This window comes from Scyliorhinus torazame, chromosome 16 (genome assembly GCF_047496885.1).
Source record: "Scyliorhinus torazame isolate Kashiwa2021f chromosome 16, sScyTor2.1, whole genome shotgun sequence".
Classification (NCBI taxonomy): Eukaryota; Metazoa; Chordata; class Chondrichthyes; order Carcharhiniformes; family Scyliorhinidae; genus Scyliorhinus; species Scyliorhinus torazame.
This window is the reverse complement of record NC_092722.1, coordinates 25,472,169-25,490,024: the sequence shown is the minus strand read 5'-3', so window position 1 is coordinate 25,490,024 and position 17,856 is coordinate 25,472,169. Positions and strand designations below refer to the sequence as shown.

At 48.0% G+C, this 17,856-nt stretch overlaps 2 protein-coding genes across 5 annotated transcripts in view; one reads left to right on the top strand and one right to left on the bottom strand.

Moving 5' to 3' along the window:
* Positions 1-1,753, bottom strand: part of klhl21 (kelch-like family member 21) — a 39,721-nt gene extending 37,968 nt beyond the window's left edge. For 2 of the 3 annotated variants that reach the window (XM_072478083.1, XM_072478082.1), the window contains exon 1: positions 1,616-1,729. The gene's annotated coding sequence lies outside the window, so the exon portion shown is untranslated. Of the gene's footprint in view, positions 1-1,615 lie in introns of all 3 variants that reach the window. The other variant, XM_072478084.1, reaches the window with a different exon arrangement.
* A 143-nt stretch (positions 1,754-1,896) lies between these two features.
* Positions 1,897-16,498, top strand: LOC140392636 (uncharacterized). 2 transcript variants are annotated; one of them, XM_072478080.1, is made up of 5 exons: positions 1,897-2,194; positions 2,956-2,993; positions 5,185-5,286; positions 8,230-9,550; positions 13,168-16,498. In XM_072478080.1, the coding sequence occupies exons 1-5, from the start codon at positions 2,137-2,139 to the stop codon at positions 13,392-13,394; spliced, it is 1,746 nt and encodes a 581-aa protein (XP_072334181.1). In that variant the 5' UTR covers positions 1,897-2,136; the 3' UTR covers positions 13,395-16,498. The 2 variants fall into 2 exon arrangements, with proteins under 2 accessions (XP_072334181.1, XP_072334179.1); XM_072478078.1 differs by lacking the exon at positions 1,897-2,194 and having other exon boundaries at positions 2,759-2,993.
* Positions 16,499-17,856: the final 1,358 nt, after the last annotated feature.

Here is a 17,856-nt window from a genome sequence, read left to right as displayed (position 1 = left end):
GGGGACTGACAGGGGGGGGACTGACGGGGGGGGACTGACAGGGGGGGGGACTGACAGAGGGGGGGGGACTGACAGGAGGAGTGGACTGACAGGGGGGGCTGACAGGGGGGGCTGACAGAGGGGGGGACTAACAGGAGGAGGGGACTGACAGAGGGGGGGGACTGACAGAGGGGGGGGACTGACAGGGGGGGCTGACAGGGGGGGGGACTGACAGGAGGAGTGGACTGACAGGGGGGGCTGACAGGGGGGGCTGACAGGGGGGGGCTGACAGAGGGGGGGACTAACAGGAGGAGGGGACTGACAGGGGGGGGGGACTGACAGGGGGGGGGGACTGACAGGGGGGGGGGACTGACAGGGGGGGGGACTGACAGGGGGGGGGGGGGACTGACAGGGGGGGGGGGGGACTGACAGGGGGGGGGACTGACAGGGGGGGGACTGACAGGGGGGGGGACTGACAGGGGGGGGACTGACAGGGGGGGGGACTGACAGGGGGGGGACTGACAGGGGGGCGGGACTGACAGAGGGGGGACTGACAGGGGGGACTGACAGAGGGGGGGGGGGGGACTGACAGAGGGGGGGGACTGACAGGAGGAGTGGACTGACAGGGGGGGCTGACAGAGGGGGGGGACTGACAGAGGGGGGGGGACTGACAGAGGGGGGGGGACTGACAGGAGGAGTGGACTGACAGGGGGGGCTGACAGAGGGGGGGACTAACAGGAGGAAGGGACTGACAGGGGGGGGACTGACAGGGGGGGGGGGCTGACAGGGGTGGGGACTGACAGGGCGGGTGGGGACTGACAGGGGGGGGCTGACAGGGGTGGGGACTGACAGGGCGGGTGGGGACTGACAGGGGGGGGACTGACAGGGGGTGGGGACTGACAGGGCGGGTGGGGACTGACAGGGGGGGGGCTGACAGGGGGGGACTGACAGAGGGGGCGACTGACAGGAGGAGGGGACTGACAGAGGGGGCGACTGACAGGGGGGGGCTAACGGGGGGTGGGACTGACAGGGGGGGGGGACTGACAGGGGGGGTGACTGACATGGGGTGGGACTGACACGGGGGGGCACTGACAGGAGGAGTGGACTGACAGAGGGGGGGGCTGACAGGGGGGGCTGACAGGGGGGGTGACTGACATGGGGGGGCTGACAGAGGGGGGAACTAACAGGAGGAAGGGACTGACAGGGGGGGGCTGACAGAGGGGGGACTGACAGGAGGAGGGGACTGACAGACGGGGCGACTGACAGGGGGGGGGACTAACGGGCGGGAGGACTGACAGGGGGGGGACTAACAGAGGGGGGGCTGACAGAGGGGGGGCTGACAGAGGGGGGGACTAACGGGGGGGAGGACTGACAGAGGGGGGGCTGACAGAGGGGTGGCTGACAGCGGGGCTGACAGAGGGGCGGGGGACTGCAAGGGGGGGGGGGACTGACAGAGGGGGGGCTGACAGGGGGGGCTGACAAGGGGGTGGGGAACAGGGTTCTGTTTCCCGGAGCGGTCTTCTTTCCGTCTCCACTACCTCCCCCCGCCCGCCTCCCCTGGAATAAGAGAGGGAGGATCCGGAGGCAAAGGGAAATCGGAAGCAAACTTGCAGCGGCATTAATCAGCTGCACTCACCGGGAATCGACTCACAACAGCCCGTCCGTCCGACCTTCCCATCTCCCTCCGTCCACTTTGGAGGCGAATTTGGAGATAAGGGGTGTGTTTTTTTAGAAAAAAACTTCTTGCAAATTCCTGCTTGCAACTATTTCAGGGGGGTTGGGTTGGACGACAAACACGCTTAGAGGGAGAGGTAGGAAGCACACTTTGGATTTATCTAAAACCATTAGTTAGGCTATCATAAACAGGGGGCATGTACAGGATGGCAAAAATAGAGATTAATCGTGGTGTGTGCGTGCAAGTGAAGTTGTTTTAAAAAGAAATATACGCTGTGTTGGGAAGATTAATCGATGTCCCACCCCCCGAGGCTGCCAGGCTGGTGGAAGGGACCTCATTTACATGAAGATTAAGGGTTGACATCAGGATTTTGTTACATTGTACCATTCGGCGGGGGAAAGGTATCCATTTATTTTTAATAATTATTTTCTTTCTGGAAACCGATTAAAATCTGGAGGAATAACGTTACCGTCAAGCCTCGAATGTGGGAGAACCTTTTATTCCGAATGACAAATCGTGTCAGCCGAGAATCTTTCCAAGGTGGGCTCCGGATCCTTGCATTTCTCCCCCTCGCTCTTTGCCTTTTAAAATGCTACGTTTAAGCGATTGGTAACTTTCTTCCCCTTCCTTCAATTCGGATAAATTGCAGGCAAACATCAGGCGGAGCGGGCGTATTTTTTTTTATTGTGGGGGGATTTCTTCCGTTCCCTCCCTCCCTTTGTAATTAATTCGTGTTAATTTCTCGGATGGAGAGGGCGAGGTGGCAACATTGATGGGGAGTCACAGTGGGCCGGTTTATTATTCCCATGCTCTGAAAACATTTTACCCCCACCCCCACTGTTTAAACCGGGAGGTTTACCATTCCCTCTCTCTCTCTCTCTCCCCGCCCCCCACACTCTCTACGCCAGTCTGGTCTCGTTCGCTTTTCTACTGTTGAGTCTTGCGAAATAAACATAAAAGGCTCCCAAGGATTACATTCCCGGTTCCCATCGGGGCTATCTTTACACATTTAACCAGAAAAACAGGAGGGGGGTGATGATGATGGACGAATGATGGGGGGGGGGGCGGAGGGATAGGGGTGGTAGTATTCGGGGTAACTTTTAAGTTTGATCTGCCATCCTTATTCTCCATGGCGATTTCTCCCAACACCCATGAACTCCTCCAGCTAGCTCGCCCTAGGCATTTTTTCTCTCCTCCACCCACATTCACCCCCCCCCCTCACACTTTTCAAATCTCTTCGGGGGGCGGGGGGGGGAGTACAATAAAAAAAAACCCTAATTGTTTTTCTCTTTCCCTTACAGACATGGATTCCGCTTCGCCTTCAACTTTCGACTCGGAGGTAATTCTGCAACATTAATTTTGAAAGAGGCAGAGGTTGTGGGATCGCCCGTGGGTGGGAATTGTGTTTGATTTGAAAGAAACCCCTCTTTAGAATGGTGGTCGATTTCTGCCGACAGTCGGGTCGATTTCAGACCCACAGGTTTCTGATTAGAGTAGTTGCGTTGCGCCATCTTGTCAATTTACCAAATACAATTATATGTTTTAAACCCCCTGTTACAAGCGGAGCAGATAGGTTGGTACAAATCTGCCCCCTCCCCCTTCCCTTGCTGTGGTGACTCCATCTGAAGTTAGGGATTTATTGTCACGGGAGGGGGACATTTCCCTTTTAAATCAATGCTGTCTTTTTCTTTCAAATCCCCTCCCCTCCCAGTGTCTGTCTGTTCCTCCGAGATCGCCAATCCCGGTGTGTGTGTGTTTTTTAATGATGAATATTCGCCATCTTGCCTGACCCGTCCCTTTTCCCCGTCCTCCCTCCCTCCTTTACTCAAATAATAATAGTATTTGCCTGTTTCATCGTTCTGCAATGTGACCTCCCTCCCTCTTCCCCAACCCCGCCTGGATTTTACTAATCCAGATTGTCCCCACTATGTTTTTGTTTAAAAGCACCAAGAAAAATCTTCCTCCATTGGGATGTCCCCCCCCCCCCCCCCCCCCCCCCCATGGCCTTTTAGTATATGTTGAAATGAAAAAGGGTTTACCTGGTCGTAAATTGTATTAAATATACACGAATGAATCAACCCCTTTGTTAAATGTTGTAATGTGTACGGAATGTACAACGGAGATGTCGTATTGTGGGGAGAGGGACACTGCCCCATGTGGGTGGATTCCCTGGTCACACATATCCAACTGGGTATGAGGAGCAAGCCGGTCAGTCTGGGGTTGGTGGGTGGGGAGGGTGCTAGGCTGATAAGCGGTCCTGTTTTCTGATCCGTGGAACTGTGTTTATTGCTGAGACTGTCAGACGGGGTGTCATTTTTCACATGGACGATCTCATTTTGCGGCGAGTGGGAGTTGGCTGACCTGGTTTGATAGCTGAACTGGGTGGGGTGGGGTGGTGGGGATGGCAGAGGTCGGCTGTTCCCTCTGGTCCCTCTACAGGGTTTTCCGGACCCCCCCCCCCCCCCCCCCAGCATTAATCCCATTCCCGTAATTTTAACACGAATGTGAGGCAGTCTGTTAAACACCCAGGAGGACAAATAGCATGTGATGCTGTGTGATACGATGGAGTGTAATAATTCTGGAGACTGGGTGCCTTGATTAACGGGGAGCCTGGATCTTCCCGCGGGCTGCTCCCAAGCAGTGTCAGGAAATATCGGGGAGGTTCAGGCTGTACAAATGAAGCACATTGTGATTTACCTACAATGACTTTGTTTTGTTGTACCTCGCGCGCGAGCACCAATGACAAAAACCTGATTGATTGTCCAATTCGGTTTTTTTATGAAGTGTCCATGAAAGATGTCCCGGTCCTTTGCAAAATTGAAGCTGTATAAATTAACAGGGATGCATATTATCTTTGTTGAGCACCCTGACTCTAAACAGGCTCTTCCCACCTGTGCACTGCACTGCCATTGGCACATCATTAATCTTGAGATTATTATTTAAGATTCACTGCATAAATTGCAGTCTCGCCAGCAAGCGAGGACTGACCTCTGTATTCACAAGAATCCAGTGTTGGGCAGCAACAACTTGCATTTATTTGACACTATTGGCATAGTAAAGCTGCTTCGCCAGGTGCATTTTCTGTTCACACGCAGTGACAATACCCTACCCCAGTGCCACTTATCTGAAAAGAGCTTGAACAAAAATTCCACTCGCTGTTAAATATTTTGGAAATCATGGGGGTGGCACAAAGCAAGAATCTGACCCCTCCTTCTGTCGCACTATCTCTGCAAACCACTACTAGATAACGGAAGAAACCCTGGCTGATTTTGAACATGACTTTGTTTAGATGTTGAAGGTTTGAATTGTTTGTGATTGTTGTGGAGTGCCTAAAGCGAGGCTCAGGAAAATGTGTAATCTCGCACTTGGGTACAATCTTGTGCATTGACCCCCTTCAGTGATGAAGGAAGAAAACACATATAGCTGTGCTAACACACATGACGACCAGTACAGAGCTATAGTATGTCGGTACTGGTTGCACAGATTATTCTCTAACTTTGTCTCTCTCTTTCTCTCTCCCTTCTCTCCAGGATTACACTCCAACAGATAAGAGATGCAGGACAGTGGAAGATTTTAACAAATTCTGTACTTTTGTCTTGGTGTATGCTGGGTACATACCCTACCCTCAAGAAGTGAGTTGAACTGGTCCTGTTTCTTTAAAAAAAACATTTTTAGAGCACTCAATTGGGGCAATATAGCATGGCCAATCCACCTATCTTCTGTACACGGTGGGCACCGTAGGGGTTGGGATGCTTTATTGACCCTTTTAATTGCACTCTTAATTGATGTTTTTAAGTTTCTGTTGATCTTTGTTATGTTTGGGCAGTGCCCTAACAGGAGCAGCCCTTTTTGGCTTTGTCCCTAAGTTTGTTTCCTTTCTTCTATTTTGGGGGTGGCCAACAGAATAGTGGCCAATCATCCACCCTGTACGTCATTTTGGGTTATCGGGGTGAGATCCACGCAGACGGGGGAGAATGTGCAAACTCCACAAGGGCATGGATCGAACCCGGGTCCTCGGCGGCGTGAGGCAGCAGTGCTAACCACTGCACCACCGTGCTGCCCTTTGAACGGTCCTGTTTCAAACCCCAATCTTTTATTCTGTCCCTTGGGGAAGGGGAAAGAGAAAGAAGAGTCAGACTAATAGGTTAGCTTTTTCAAAGAGGCAGTATAGATACTGGGTGTCAAATTGTCTCTTTCTGTGCTGAATGAATTTATTATCTGAGCTGAATTAATAATAATAATCGCTTATTGTCACAAGTAGTCTTCAATGAAGTACTGTGAAAAGCCCCTAGTCGCCACATTCCAGCGCCTGTTCGGGGAGGCCGGTACGGGAATTGAACCCACGCTGCTGGCCTTGTTCTGCATTACAAGCCAGCTATTTAGCCCACTGTGCTAAACCAGCCCTAGTAATTCCATGTGGAATTAGTTGACCTCAGCTGGGGTGGCGATAGGGGAAGAACAGTTGGCCTCAGTGCCCCTACCTAGGGAGGGCAGAATTTAGCCAGGGTCCCTGCTCCTCGTCACCAGAAGGTAACTGGAGATGTTGAATGGATGTTTCCCCATGTGGGGAAGACTAGATCTAGGGGATACAATTTAAAAGTGAGTCTCCCATTTAAGACTAAGACGGGGAGAATTTCTTCTCCGAGGGTCATTAGTCTGTGGAAATTTCTTCCCCAGAGCGCTTCGGAGGCTGGTTTGTTGAATATTTTTCTGAGTTAGATAGATTCTTGCCTGATAAAGAAGTCAAAGGGTATAGGGAGTAGATAGTAGGAAAGTAGAGGCTACAATCTGATTAGTCATGATCTTGTCAGATGGCGGAGTAGGTTTGAGGGGACAAATGGCTTATTCCTGCACCTAATATATATGTTTGTATGTATGTAATCATGCACTTCAGATTATATAAGGTGAGCTTGGCTGAGATCTAATTCAGCTGTTTGTCACTCTGCCTGGTGACAGTGACTGCTTGATTGAGATACAAAGAAATGTACAGCACAGGAACAGGCCCTTCGGCCCTCCAAGCCCGTGCCGACCATGCTGCCCGACTAAACTACAATCTTCTACACTTCCTGGGTCCGTATCCCTCTATTCCCATCCTATTCATGTATTTGTCAAGATGCCCCTTAAATGTCACTATCGTCCCTGCTTCCACCACCTCCTCCGGTAGCGAGTTCCAGGCACCCACTACCTTCTGTGTAAAAAGACTTGCCTCGTACATCTACTCTAAACCTTGCCCCTCGCACCTTAAACCTATGCCCCCTAGTAATTGACCCCTCTACCCTGGGGAAAAGCCTCTGACTATCCACTCTGTCTATGCCCCTCATAATTTTGTAGACCTCTATCAGGTCGCCCCTCAACCTCCTTCGTTCCAGTGAGAACAAACCGAGTTTATTCAACCGCTCCTCATAGCTAAATACCAGAGAGGAGTCGGTATCTACAAAAATGTATCCCAGAATGAGTTAGTGCCCACTGGCGAGGAAAGGGGGCTGACCAAGGGATGAGAAGCCCCGATGTCTGTTTTCCCAAGTGTCCTCATCAGTGTCCTTACACCCGAGAATAATAAATTGTTACACTTGTCTGATTTTGTTACAGACTACAGAAGGTCTGAAGCTTTGCACATGCTGCATAATGGGGTGATGTGGAGTGGGAGGAGGGGAGAGGGTTCTCTGATTGTTGCCAGGTGAAAATGAACCGGTCAGACAGAAGCTGCAACTCTCATAGAGACACTTATAGTGTGTACCCAGGGGTGACATCTTATTTTTAATAAATTTAGAGTACCCAATTATTATCTTCCCCTAATTAAGGGGAACCCCCCACCCCCCGGCCATACATTTTGAGTGAATAGTTGAGTGCAATCGGTTTCTTATTTTTTATGGGTAGAACTCTTTGTTTTCCTGTTGATGTTGTGGTATTCTGAGCATGTTGCTTGGAATGTGCCAATTCCCAAAGAAAACCAGGGATGTTTGGCTAAAGAAATGTTCCGTTTGACTCTGTGCAGCTGAGCTGTATCTGGAAGCTGTATCTCCATTCTGAGGTGCTGGTTTTCATGGATTTCGCCAGCTGTGAGCAGCCTCTTGCTGGCTAAGTCTCTGTAGAGGTTAGGGCAGATACGTTCAAATAAAAGGAAACATTTACATATAGCACTTATCACAATCTCTGGATGCTCCAAAACATTTGATAGCTAATACTGTAATGTAAGAAATGTGACAGCCAATTTGTGCACAGCTAGCTTCCAGAAAAATTAATTAATGATCAAATAATCTATCTTTTAGTGCTGTTAGTTGAGGGATTAAAAGTAATCCAGCATACCAGGGAGAGTTTCCCTGATCCTCTTTGAAATAACGTAATGGGACCGTTTATTTTCAGGTGAGGGCAGATAGGACCCTGTCCTGTCCAAACTTATGAGAGTGCCACACTCTCTCAGCACTGCCTGAGTATTAACTTAGACTGTGTGCTTAAATCACTTGTGTGGGACTTAAACCCCAAGAATGCTCAGCTGACTCCTCATTATTCACTGACATGATGTGAGGTGAAACTGTACAAACGTTTAATGATCTGCTGTTTTTCTCCTTTTTCAGGAGGTGCCTCTACGGGCGAGCTCCAGCCCTCCCAACAGCACAGGCAGCACTGCAGAGAGTGAACCCTGGGACCTCCCGCTCTCTGTCCCAGACACAAATAAAGGCAGGAAAACTTTCACCGGCTTCAAACGAGCCAAACCGTACTCGTTCCTAAAACATCACAAATCAGGCAGCTTCATGCTGCCCCCCTTCAACCGCAGGAAGTCTGAGAAAGTGAAGAGGAGGCATGAGGTGAGGGCAAAGGAGTGCAGCCCAAAGATAGCAGAACCCCAGGTTGAGCAGAGAGTCAAGAAGGAGCCATCTAACGTGGCTGCAGAAACTAACCCAAACTCTACTGATCGGGGAGCAGAGGATGCGGCACCATCATCTATTTCCCAGCGGCCTCTCGCCCAGGAGCCTCTCGCCCAGCAGCCTCTCGCCCAGCAGCCTCTCGCCCAGGAGCCTCTCGCCCAGGAGCCTCTCGCCCAGGAGCCTCTCGCCCAGGAGCCTCTCGCCCAGGAGCCTCTCGCCCAGGAGCCTCTCGCCCAGCAGCCTCTCGCCCAGCAGCCTCTCGCCCAGCAGCCTCTCGCCCAGCAGCCTCTCGCCCAGCAGCCTCTCGCCCAGCAGCCTCTCGCCCAGCAGCCTCTCGCCCAGCAGCCTCTCGCCCAGCAGCCTCTCGCCCAGCAGCCTCTCGCCCAGCAGCCTCTCGCCCAGCAGCCTCTCGCCCAGCAGCCTCTCGCCCAGGAGCCTCTCTCCCAGGAGCCTCTCGCCCAGCAACCTAGCCTCCAGCAGCCTCTCATCCGGGAGCCTCTCGCCCAGGAGCCTCTCGCCCAGCAACCTAGCCTCCAGCAGCCTCTCGCCCGGGAGCCTCTCGCCCAGCAACCTAGCCTCCAGCAGCCTCTCGCCCGGGAGCCCCTTGCCCAGGAGCCCCTCACCCAGGAGCCCCTCACCCAGCAATCCTTCGCCCAGGAATCTCTCGCCCAGCAGTCACTCACTCCAGAGCCCCTTGTCCAGCATCCACTCGCCCAGGAGCCTCTCACCCAGCAGCTGCTCACTCCAGAACCCCTTGTCCAGCATCCACTCGCCCAGGAGCCTCTCACCCAGCAGCTGCTCACTCCAGTGCCCCTTGTCCAGCATCCACTCGCCCAGGAGCCCCTCACAGACTCTCCAAGCACCGGTCAGGACAGTCTTTTTCTGCGGACCTCTCTGACAGATGCCCTGAATGAAACAATAAAATGTGAGAAAATGGAGCGACAGAGGACTGTTTTCCGCCAGGGAAAGCAGGTTGTGTTCAGGGACGTGGACACAACTGGGAATGATGAGGACATCATGGTGGATTCTGGTAAGTGAACATTTCGAACACCAAATAATTGCCTGCCACAAACTGTTGTACTTAGATGTGTGTCTATAATGCAGACTCAATGTGAGCTCCCTGTGTCTCGGTTTAATTCCGATTCCAATGAGGGACTGTGTTGTGGGGACAAGAAATTTGCAGGTTTGATCAGTGGTGTGTGCAGGGCTAAAACTGTTCACTTGAGCTAACAAAAGGGCTGTCACCAATGACAGACCCGTAATCATTAATAACTCCATTGCAGTGTTAATGTAAGCCTACTTGTGACATTAATACAAATTATTATTATTATAATACTAGTAACAGATTGCAATGAGCATGACAACAAGCTGACTAATGGACAAGGTTGGAGATTGCTCCATTCAGGTGGCAATACTGACAGACCTAACCATCAAAACTAGCAACCAACCACCAGGTAGTACCAGTGTCAGCCTTTTAAGCACCAGGTTTCTAACTGCCAGAACTAGTGATGAATGATAATCACTAATACTAGTGACACGTGTGCCCACTAGGACTAGTGGCAGAGGATAGCATCCAGAACTCCGAGGGACTGGTAATCTCCATGACTTGACCCTAGTTTCATCAATCTACAATCCTATTTTTCATTGTTCAAGGAGATATTGTATAGAAATATCACACACCTACAATTAATTGAAATTCTGGGGACAGTACTCACTACTCCTGATCGGCTCGGGCTACTCCCTGTGTCAAACACTCTACAATCACATGCACAGGATAAAACTGCTGCCTGTAGAACTCACCGCATATTAACCCTGTTTCGTAGTGTACACCTTGCAATGAATTAAATAATGACTTTTGTAATATCTGATACACCTTTCTTTTCCAACATTTCCAAGACTATTTCTTCCTCCCTTTACTCTTGAAATGCTGAATGATGTTGGGGTTTGATTCTATTGCTCCCAGATGGCCTTCAATACATCCTGCCCATTGCCATTTCTTCATGTGAGTCTTGATGGTGAGCACCAGAAGGCTAGTGTCCCCAGGCTATGTGGGGAATCCCATCATTATACAACTGTTAAATTTACACACACTTTCCAGAAGGGGGCATTCTGCTTGATTTGCCCCTCCCTACTTCAGGGATTCTGAGGTGAATTGTAGCTGCCCCTAAAGCCACACTTGCTGAGGTCATCAAACTCAACAGTAACAAGGGACCCTCATGATTTGTATGTCTCAGTACCTGTATTTGTAAACTAAGCTATTTCTTCACTGACTAGAGACAGTTCCTATGCAGGAGTCCTTTCCAGCTTCCTAATGTTTAAAAAAAAATGTAGAGGACCCAATTATTTTTTTTTTACAATTAAGGGGCAATTTATCGAGGTCAATCCACCTACCCTGCACATCTTTGGGTTGTGGGTGTGAGACCCACGCAGACATGGGGAGAATGTGCAAAATCCACAAGAACAGTGATCTGGGGCTGGGATCGAACCTGGGACCTCAGCGCCACGTTGAAGGGATTATAGTTGCGTTACAGATTTGAGAAATCCAAACTGTTTCATGGACTAGACTTGTATTCCCTTCAGTTTCAAAGATTAGATCTGATAGTTTCTCATTATCTACCCTATTTCCTCAGGTGGAGGAGTCCAGAATAAAGGCTTAACCTAAAAATTAGAAAAAGGTAAATCGTGGTCAGGATATCAGGAAACACATCCCTTGAGGGTCGTCCAAATCTGGAAATCTCTTACCCCGAAGAGCTGATGAGGTTGGGATCAACTGAAAATTTCCAACCTGACATCAAGCAGTTTTTGTTGGGCAAGAGTATTTAAGTATAATAAAGATCTAATTAAATGGCAGAACATATTTGAGGGGCTAAATGGTGTATCACTGTTCATCTATCTATCTATCTGTATCTATCTCCATCTCTATCTGCATCTATCTCCACCTATCAATCATACAACCTGAGTCATGCTCGGTCCCGTTCCAAAACAGCAGAACGCCATAGATGTTAAGTGCCACTCGTACTGAGGTAAATAGCAGATTGCTGAATGATCAAACAAGGGGTGTTTTTTTGAACAAGGGACTGAGAAATGTCGATGCCTTTGGTCATGAGTTACAATGAGGTTTGGGGCCACTGTTGACACTGAAGAGGGGCACCAAGCTTTGCCTTGTTCACATGTTCTTGGCTGTCTGTTATTTAGTTGTAAGCATTTCTTGCACTTCTCAAACCACCAGCTTCCTTCTAAAACTCGGAGTCTCTTGAATCCTGACATCCACTTGGTACAAGTTCTGGCCACCTTGCACTACCTCATCCGAATGGTCATTCATCATAAGTGAGCTCATAGGCTTTGGTAGAAGAGCTGAAGGGCAAATGGGGGGAGGAGTTGGGGGAGAAGATTGAAGAGGGTCTGTGGGCTGATGCCCTGAGTAGGGTTAATTCCTCTTCCTCATGTGCCAGGCTTAGCCTGATACAGTTTAAGGTTATTCACAGAGCGCATATGACGGGGGCGAGGCTGAGTAGGTTCTTTGGGGTGGAGGACAGATGTGGGAGGTGCTCAGGAAGCCCGGCGAACCACGCCCATATGTTCTGGTCGTGCCCGGCACTGGATGGGTTCTGGAGGGCTGTTGCGAGAACTATATCTAAGGTGGTGAAAGTCCAGGTCAAGCCAAGTTGGGGGCTAGCACTATTTGGAGTGGCGGACGAGCCGGGAGTGCAGGAGGCGAAAGAGGCCGGTATCCTGGCCTTTGCGTCCCTGGTAGCCCGGCGGAGGATCTTGTTAGTGTGGGTCTGTGCAGGGGTTCTCCAGGCGGTGGCAACCGTTCCTAGACTATCTCGCGGAGCGTTAGATGGAGGTCGGTCAGCAGCAGCAGCAACCCAGGGGGGGAGGGGGGACGTCTCTATCGGGGGGGGGGGAAGAAGGGTGGGCGGGGAAGGTTTTTTTTTCCTAGGGGCACCTGAGTAAGGAAATACATAAACATATGGGAAAGTCGATATGTGCGGGAGGAATCCAATGTACAAAGTTCTGTATTATGTTGAATTGATATGTTTATGTCTTGCTATGCGACTTTTCTTTTCTTTTTTGTTACGGGGGGGGGGGGGGGGGTTTGGATGGTTTAAAATTTTTGTTGAAAAATTCTTGATAAACATATTTTTTTAAAAAGTGAGCTCATAGCTATAGCTCAGTGGTTGGCCCACTTGCCACTGAGCCACAAAGTCCATGGGTCCATTTGTCACTCCAGTGACCTGAGCACAGAATCCAGGCTGACACTCCCATGGCAGTACTAAGGGAGTGGTGCATCATCAGAGATGCCTCGTTTGGATGAGACATCAAACCAAGGCCCCTTTGGCCCCCCGCAGGTGGATATAAAAAATTCCAAGGCCTTTATTTCACTGGGGATTAGTGAGTTCTCCCCGATGTCCTGGTCAATGTTTATCCATCGATCAAATAAGTTATCTGGTCATTATCACATTGCTCTTTGTGGGATTACACTGTGCACCAATTAACTACTTCTATTCCTATGTTTTATAAAAATGATCTCTCTGAAAGATGAAAAGCCCTGTGGACATCCTGAGCTAATGAAATGTGCTATATAAATGCAAATTATTGTTGATCTGATTTGTGATTGACCATTCAATCTTCTTCTTGGAACAGATGATGATTCCTGGGACCTGGTGACGTGTTACTGCATGAAGCCCTTTGCTGGCCGGCCAATGATTGAATGCAACGAGTGCGGTACCTGGATCCATCTGTCCTGTGCCAAGATCCGCAAGTCCAATGTCCCAGAGGTGTATGTCTGTCAAAGATGTCGAGACTCCAAATACGACATTCGGCGATCGAACCGATCCCGAACCGGCTGCAGAAAGCACTTCCTCGACTGAGGTGTTGAAGTCTTTCTTTCCTTCCTTCCTTGGTTTTGTTTTGTTCTGGGGGAAAGAAAGGAAAACTTTGAAATGACAACGGGTCAACAGGAAAAAACACAATAGTTTGATGATGCACTTGTTTGGAGAGTTCCATCCGTTTGCACAGGGGTTGCCTGCTTTTTGACTCTCTGTCTCTCCCGTCGCCCTCTCAGCCCAAGAGATCAAGGCAGGTTAAGTCTATCTTTTTGTTCCTGCACCCTGGGTAAACCTGCACAAAGGGGATTAGGTGCCTAGGGCTATTTGGGGGAGGAGAGGGAGTGAACCTGTTGACTACTATAAACTGAATTTTCTTTTCCCTCTCCTATGGCTCTCACTCTTCATCCCTTGCATCTAAAAGGTCTTGATCCACCAAGGTCTCCTAAGATGACAATAGGAGCCTCGTCTGGTGTCTCACATTTTCCTTTTTGTACAATCCCTACAATGCTAATGGAGCTGCAAGCAGACACATAAGGCCCTGTGCAGTAGAAGAAGGCTTCAAACATCAACATTATTGAAAGGAATGAGAAGGGAAAAAGAGATGATCAGTACCTAGTGCATTTAATAACATGCAATAAAACCAGATAGTGCTGGAAATACACCACCATTCTGACAATATCTGAGTCGGTAAAAGTAGGTTAATGTTTCAAGAGTTCTGACCAAGGATAATGAACCTGCCTTCGCTCTATACGTGTGCTGACTAACTTGCTGTGTATTGCCAGCATTTTCTGATTTTATTTCAGGATTGCCGACATTTTCAGTTTCAACATGACAATATTTACTTCGGTCAAAATGAGAGTAACCAATGCCTATTGCTTCCTCTGCACTTTTCTTAAACTTTGCCTCAATCAAAACCCAGGCAACTCCAAAAATTCTTTGCAGAAGCTAGTTGACAAAGGGTTAAAACCCGCTGGGAGAAGTGTGGTAACATTCTTGGTTAATTCGTTGGGGTTGACTGTTGCTATTAAAAGGTTTTGGGTTACACCAACAATTTATTTACAATTTTTCTTTGAATATTTCACTTGAGGAGACCTTTGCAGTTTCTATGCCTGAAATTCAGTGTTTTAAACCAAACTTAGTACTGCAGCTAGAAGGAGGAAAGAAAATCCATAAATGCCAGGACTGCGGCGCTTAAATTTAAAATGATCAGTTAATTAGCTCTCGGCCTCCTCTACTCGGCCTCTTCTATGCACCTGAGCAATTGTTTTACGAGCTGCAAGGGGAGGAGATATCAAACTCAACATTATATCAACTGTTAAAAGGTCTGGACAGAGAATTCTGCTAAAAAGGCAGCAATCCAGATTCTTTGGTGGTGGGGGGTTGGAATCCTATCGTCTTTTTGGTCCAAAATTGGCACCATGTGCAATACATTGAGGACTGTAATCTGAAAGCCTAAACTGAAGAATTGGGTGAGGGCCGAAGGAGGTCACCTTCGTCCCCCTGTGCCATCTCCTATTCCTTACTCTACATGTCACGATACATGAAGATATTGTGGACACGTTGACAGTAAGGAACATGATTATGGTTCCCAAGTTGTTGCCGCACCCATTCAACGGACCTCTTGTGTGGCGGGTTAAATGTTCTGTGGTGTTGTGGCTTCATTTGGACAACCTCTTGTGGGTCACCTGTCTGTTTCATTCACAACTTGTGACTAAGCATTTGAATGGATGCAGACACTATTGTTTTGTGCGTCATTAACCTAGAGTCTTCATCATTTTGACCCCTTCCACAAAAATAAGTTGTGGGGAGAAGAGGTGGTATCCCCATTAAACTGTCCAACATTGTATATTGTAAAATATATATTGCCATAAAAATATTGCTGATGTATTTTTACTCTCAAATGTCTTATCCCACAAATATTTGCCAAGTTGGTTCTCCTCAATTTGATGTTTCTCAGTGACAGGAAAGAACTCAGTACATGGAATAAGAAGCCTTTCACTTGTCTTCCTTTCCACTCTCTTCCCCTCCTCAAATTATTCTCTTTCCCCTTTAACCAAGGGTTACCTTGGTTCAAGGTTACCTCAAACCAGCAATATAATATTTTCTTCTCTTCTGCAACAATTGGCTTTTGGAGGTGATAGGTTAGAGACATAGCAAGCACTTACAAAAATGTCTGACAATCAAGCAGCATCCCCATCACCACCATCAAACGCAAGGAGTTAATTGGCCTCCTCAGCCACCCAAATTCAAATTATAGAAATGTAATTTTGCTGTCGAGAAATTATTTTTACCTATTTTCCTTCTCGCAAAAGTATGTAATCTGGTGGTCTCTCACTTGTCGATAAAGAGTAACCCTTCAAATTTTCTACATGGGTGGAGGGGAGAAGGGGAAAGACCGAAGTGGTGGGGTAGCAAGATGGTCTGTGCACAGCAGCCTAGCTTGAATGTAAAATTACCATCAGAAAGCAGCCAGGATTCCCACTCTTGATCAATATCCTGTGATTCCTGATGGGAACATGTGGACACTGAGTGAGGGCAGAATCATGCTCAACTTGCTAACCACAGTGAATTAACTGGTTGACACATACTTTCAAGACACGTGTATGAAGGACAGCTGCTGGGACCAGCAAGAGAAGGATGACGTCCCTGTGGAACTGGAGAGTCACTCTCTTCAGAAGAGGAGAAAATCCTTGGCCACCATCAGTCAACCTAACTTCCAAAAGGCCCTGGATATCCATCCTAAGTAAAATAATAATTGAAACATTGGTGTAATCTGATCTTCATTACATACTCAAAACTCTCTCTGTCTCAAGCCTATTCTTTTGAGGAACACCTGTCTTTTGACTTTTAAATTATTTTATTGAAAATGAGGGTGAATTGTTATTTTACAAAGCAGCATTGTGATATTTCAAGCACCAGTGTTGCTCTTGCTCCTGACGGGAATATCTGCTCGAGAGATCATCATGAACATGTAATAAGTCTCTGAGAAACTGTGTTCAGTGATGTTGCCAGGGATGTTGGACTGTCTCCTTGGAAGGATTGTTAAAGTGGAACAAAGAAAACCTTGTTTCTGTGAAACTTTGTACATGTATATCGGAAGTTATTTTGTAAATAAAGATTTAACTATTGGTATTTTAAATAATAAACCTGCTGTAAGTTATTTCTCCACCTGTCTTCTGCACTTCAGGATATAAAAGACATTGATAAAGTGCAGAATGGGTTGATACAGAGATATATTTCTCATCAAGAATTCAGGTCGGGTATGGAACAGTTAGATGTAGAGTAGACTTAGTCAACCTCAGAACACTGCCCCCTGCTGAAGTACTGAGATATTTTCTGGATGGCCATGACTGAATAATTTTAATAGTTTATATTGCCATTCTTTGTTGCGACCCAGTGACCCCCTGTTCATGGCCCCAGCTCTCAAAGAGCTCAATATTCATAGCCTAATTCGTAGAATAGCCAGATTGCTTCATACAGCAGAAAATAAAGGGCACCAGAATGTAATTGGTGGTGGGGCTGATAAAATGACTGCAGGAAGAAGTAGTAGTCTATTCTTTGTTCAGCTCATTTGATTGAACTCTCACGTGAGGTAGGTCATTATGGCTTCAAGAGCCATTCCATCCTTGGGTTGACACTCCAGCGCGGATGGTGTGCTATATTATCCGACTTACTGTCATTTGGGCGAGACTTTTAACTGGGGTACGATCTGTCGATTCAGGTGGACATTAAAGCGTTTTAACATAGAAGAGCAAGGGAGTTCTCCCTGATGAACTGACCATTTGTTCCTCAATATGTACCATCAAACTATTCATTTATTTCATTACAGTATGTGGAGCCTTGCTGTACACCAATTGGTCATCAGTACGATAGGGCCTGCGCCAGTGCCACGTTGAAATGTCCTGAGGACGTGAAAGATGCTATTAAAATGCAAATGTGTTCTTTCTTTTGGAAACGGGAAGGGATGACGGTTCTGGAGAATGGAGCCATGGTATCAGAAAGTAAAGGGCATAGGAAATGTATAGAACTAGTGCTATGGGCAGTGTCAAGTAGGGATATAAAGTTGAAGGAGGAATGGTGGATCAAATGTATGGAGATATTTAAAGATGAGGAAAAAAGATATTGAAATTGTTGTGATAGTGGAAGCCCGTGACACTCTGAGGTGACCGTCCAGGCAAACAGATTCTCGATGAGTTGCATTTGGTGAAAGATAGAGGAGGAACTAGGAGCAATAGAGGACTCCAATATAAAAAAATAAATGCTGGACAAACAACATTGGTAGAGAGGGTAAAAGTTAACATTTCAGGTGGAGAACCTAGTGCTTTATTGAAAGATTGGTGTTCTTTGAACTTCCATTGAGCTTCAATGAAATGGTGTAGGATGCCAAGAATGAAAAAGTAAGAATGGGAGTGGGGCAGGGAATTAAAATGGGAAGCTTGGTCATGCTTGAGGAATTAATAAATTGAGGCCTTTGTCAGAATGATCACCCAACCTCTGTTTGGAC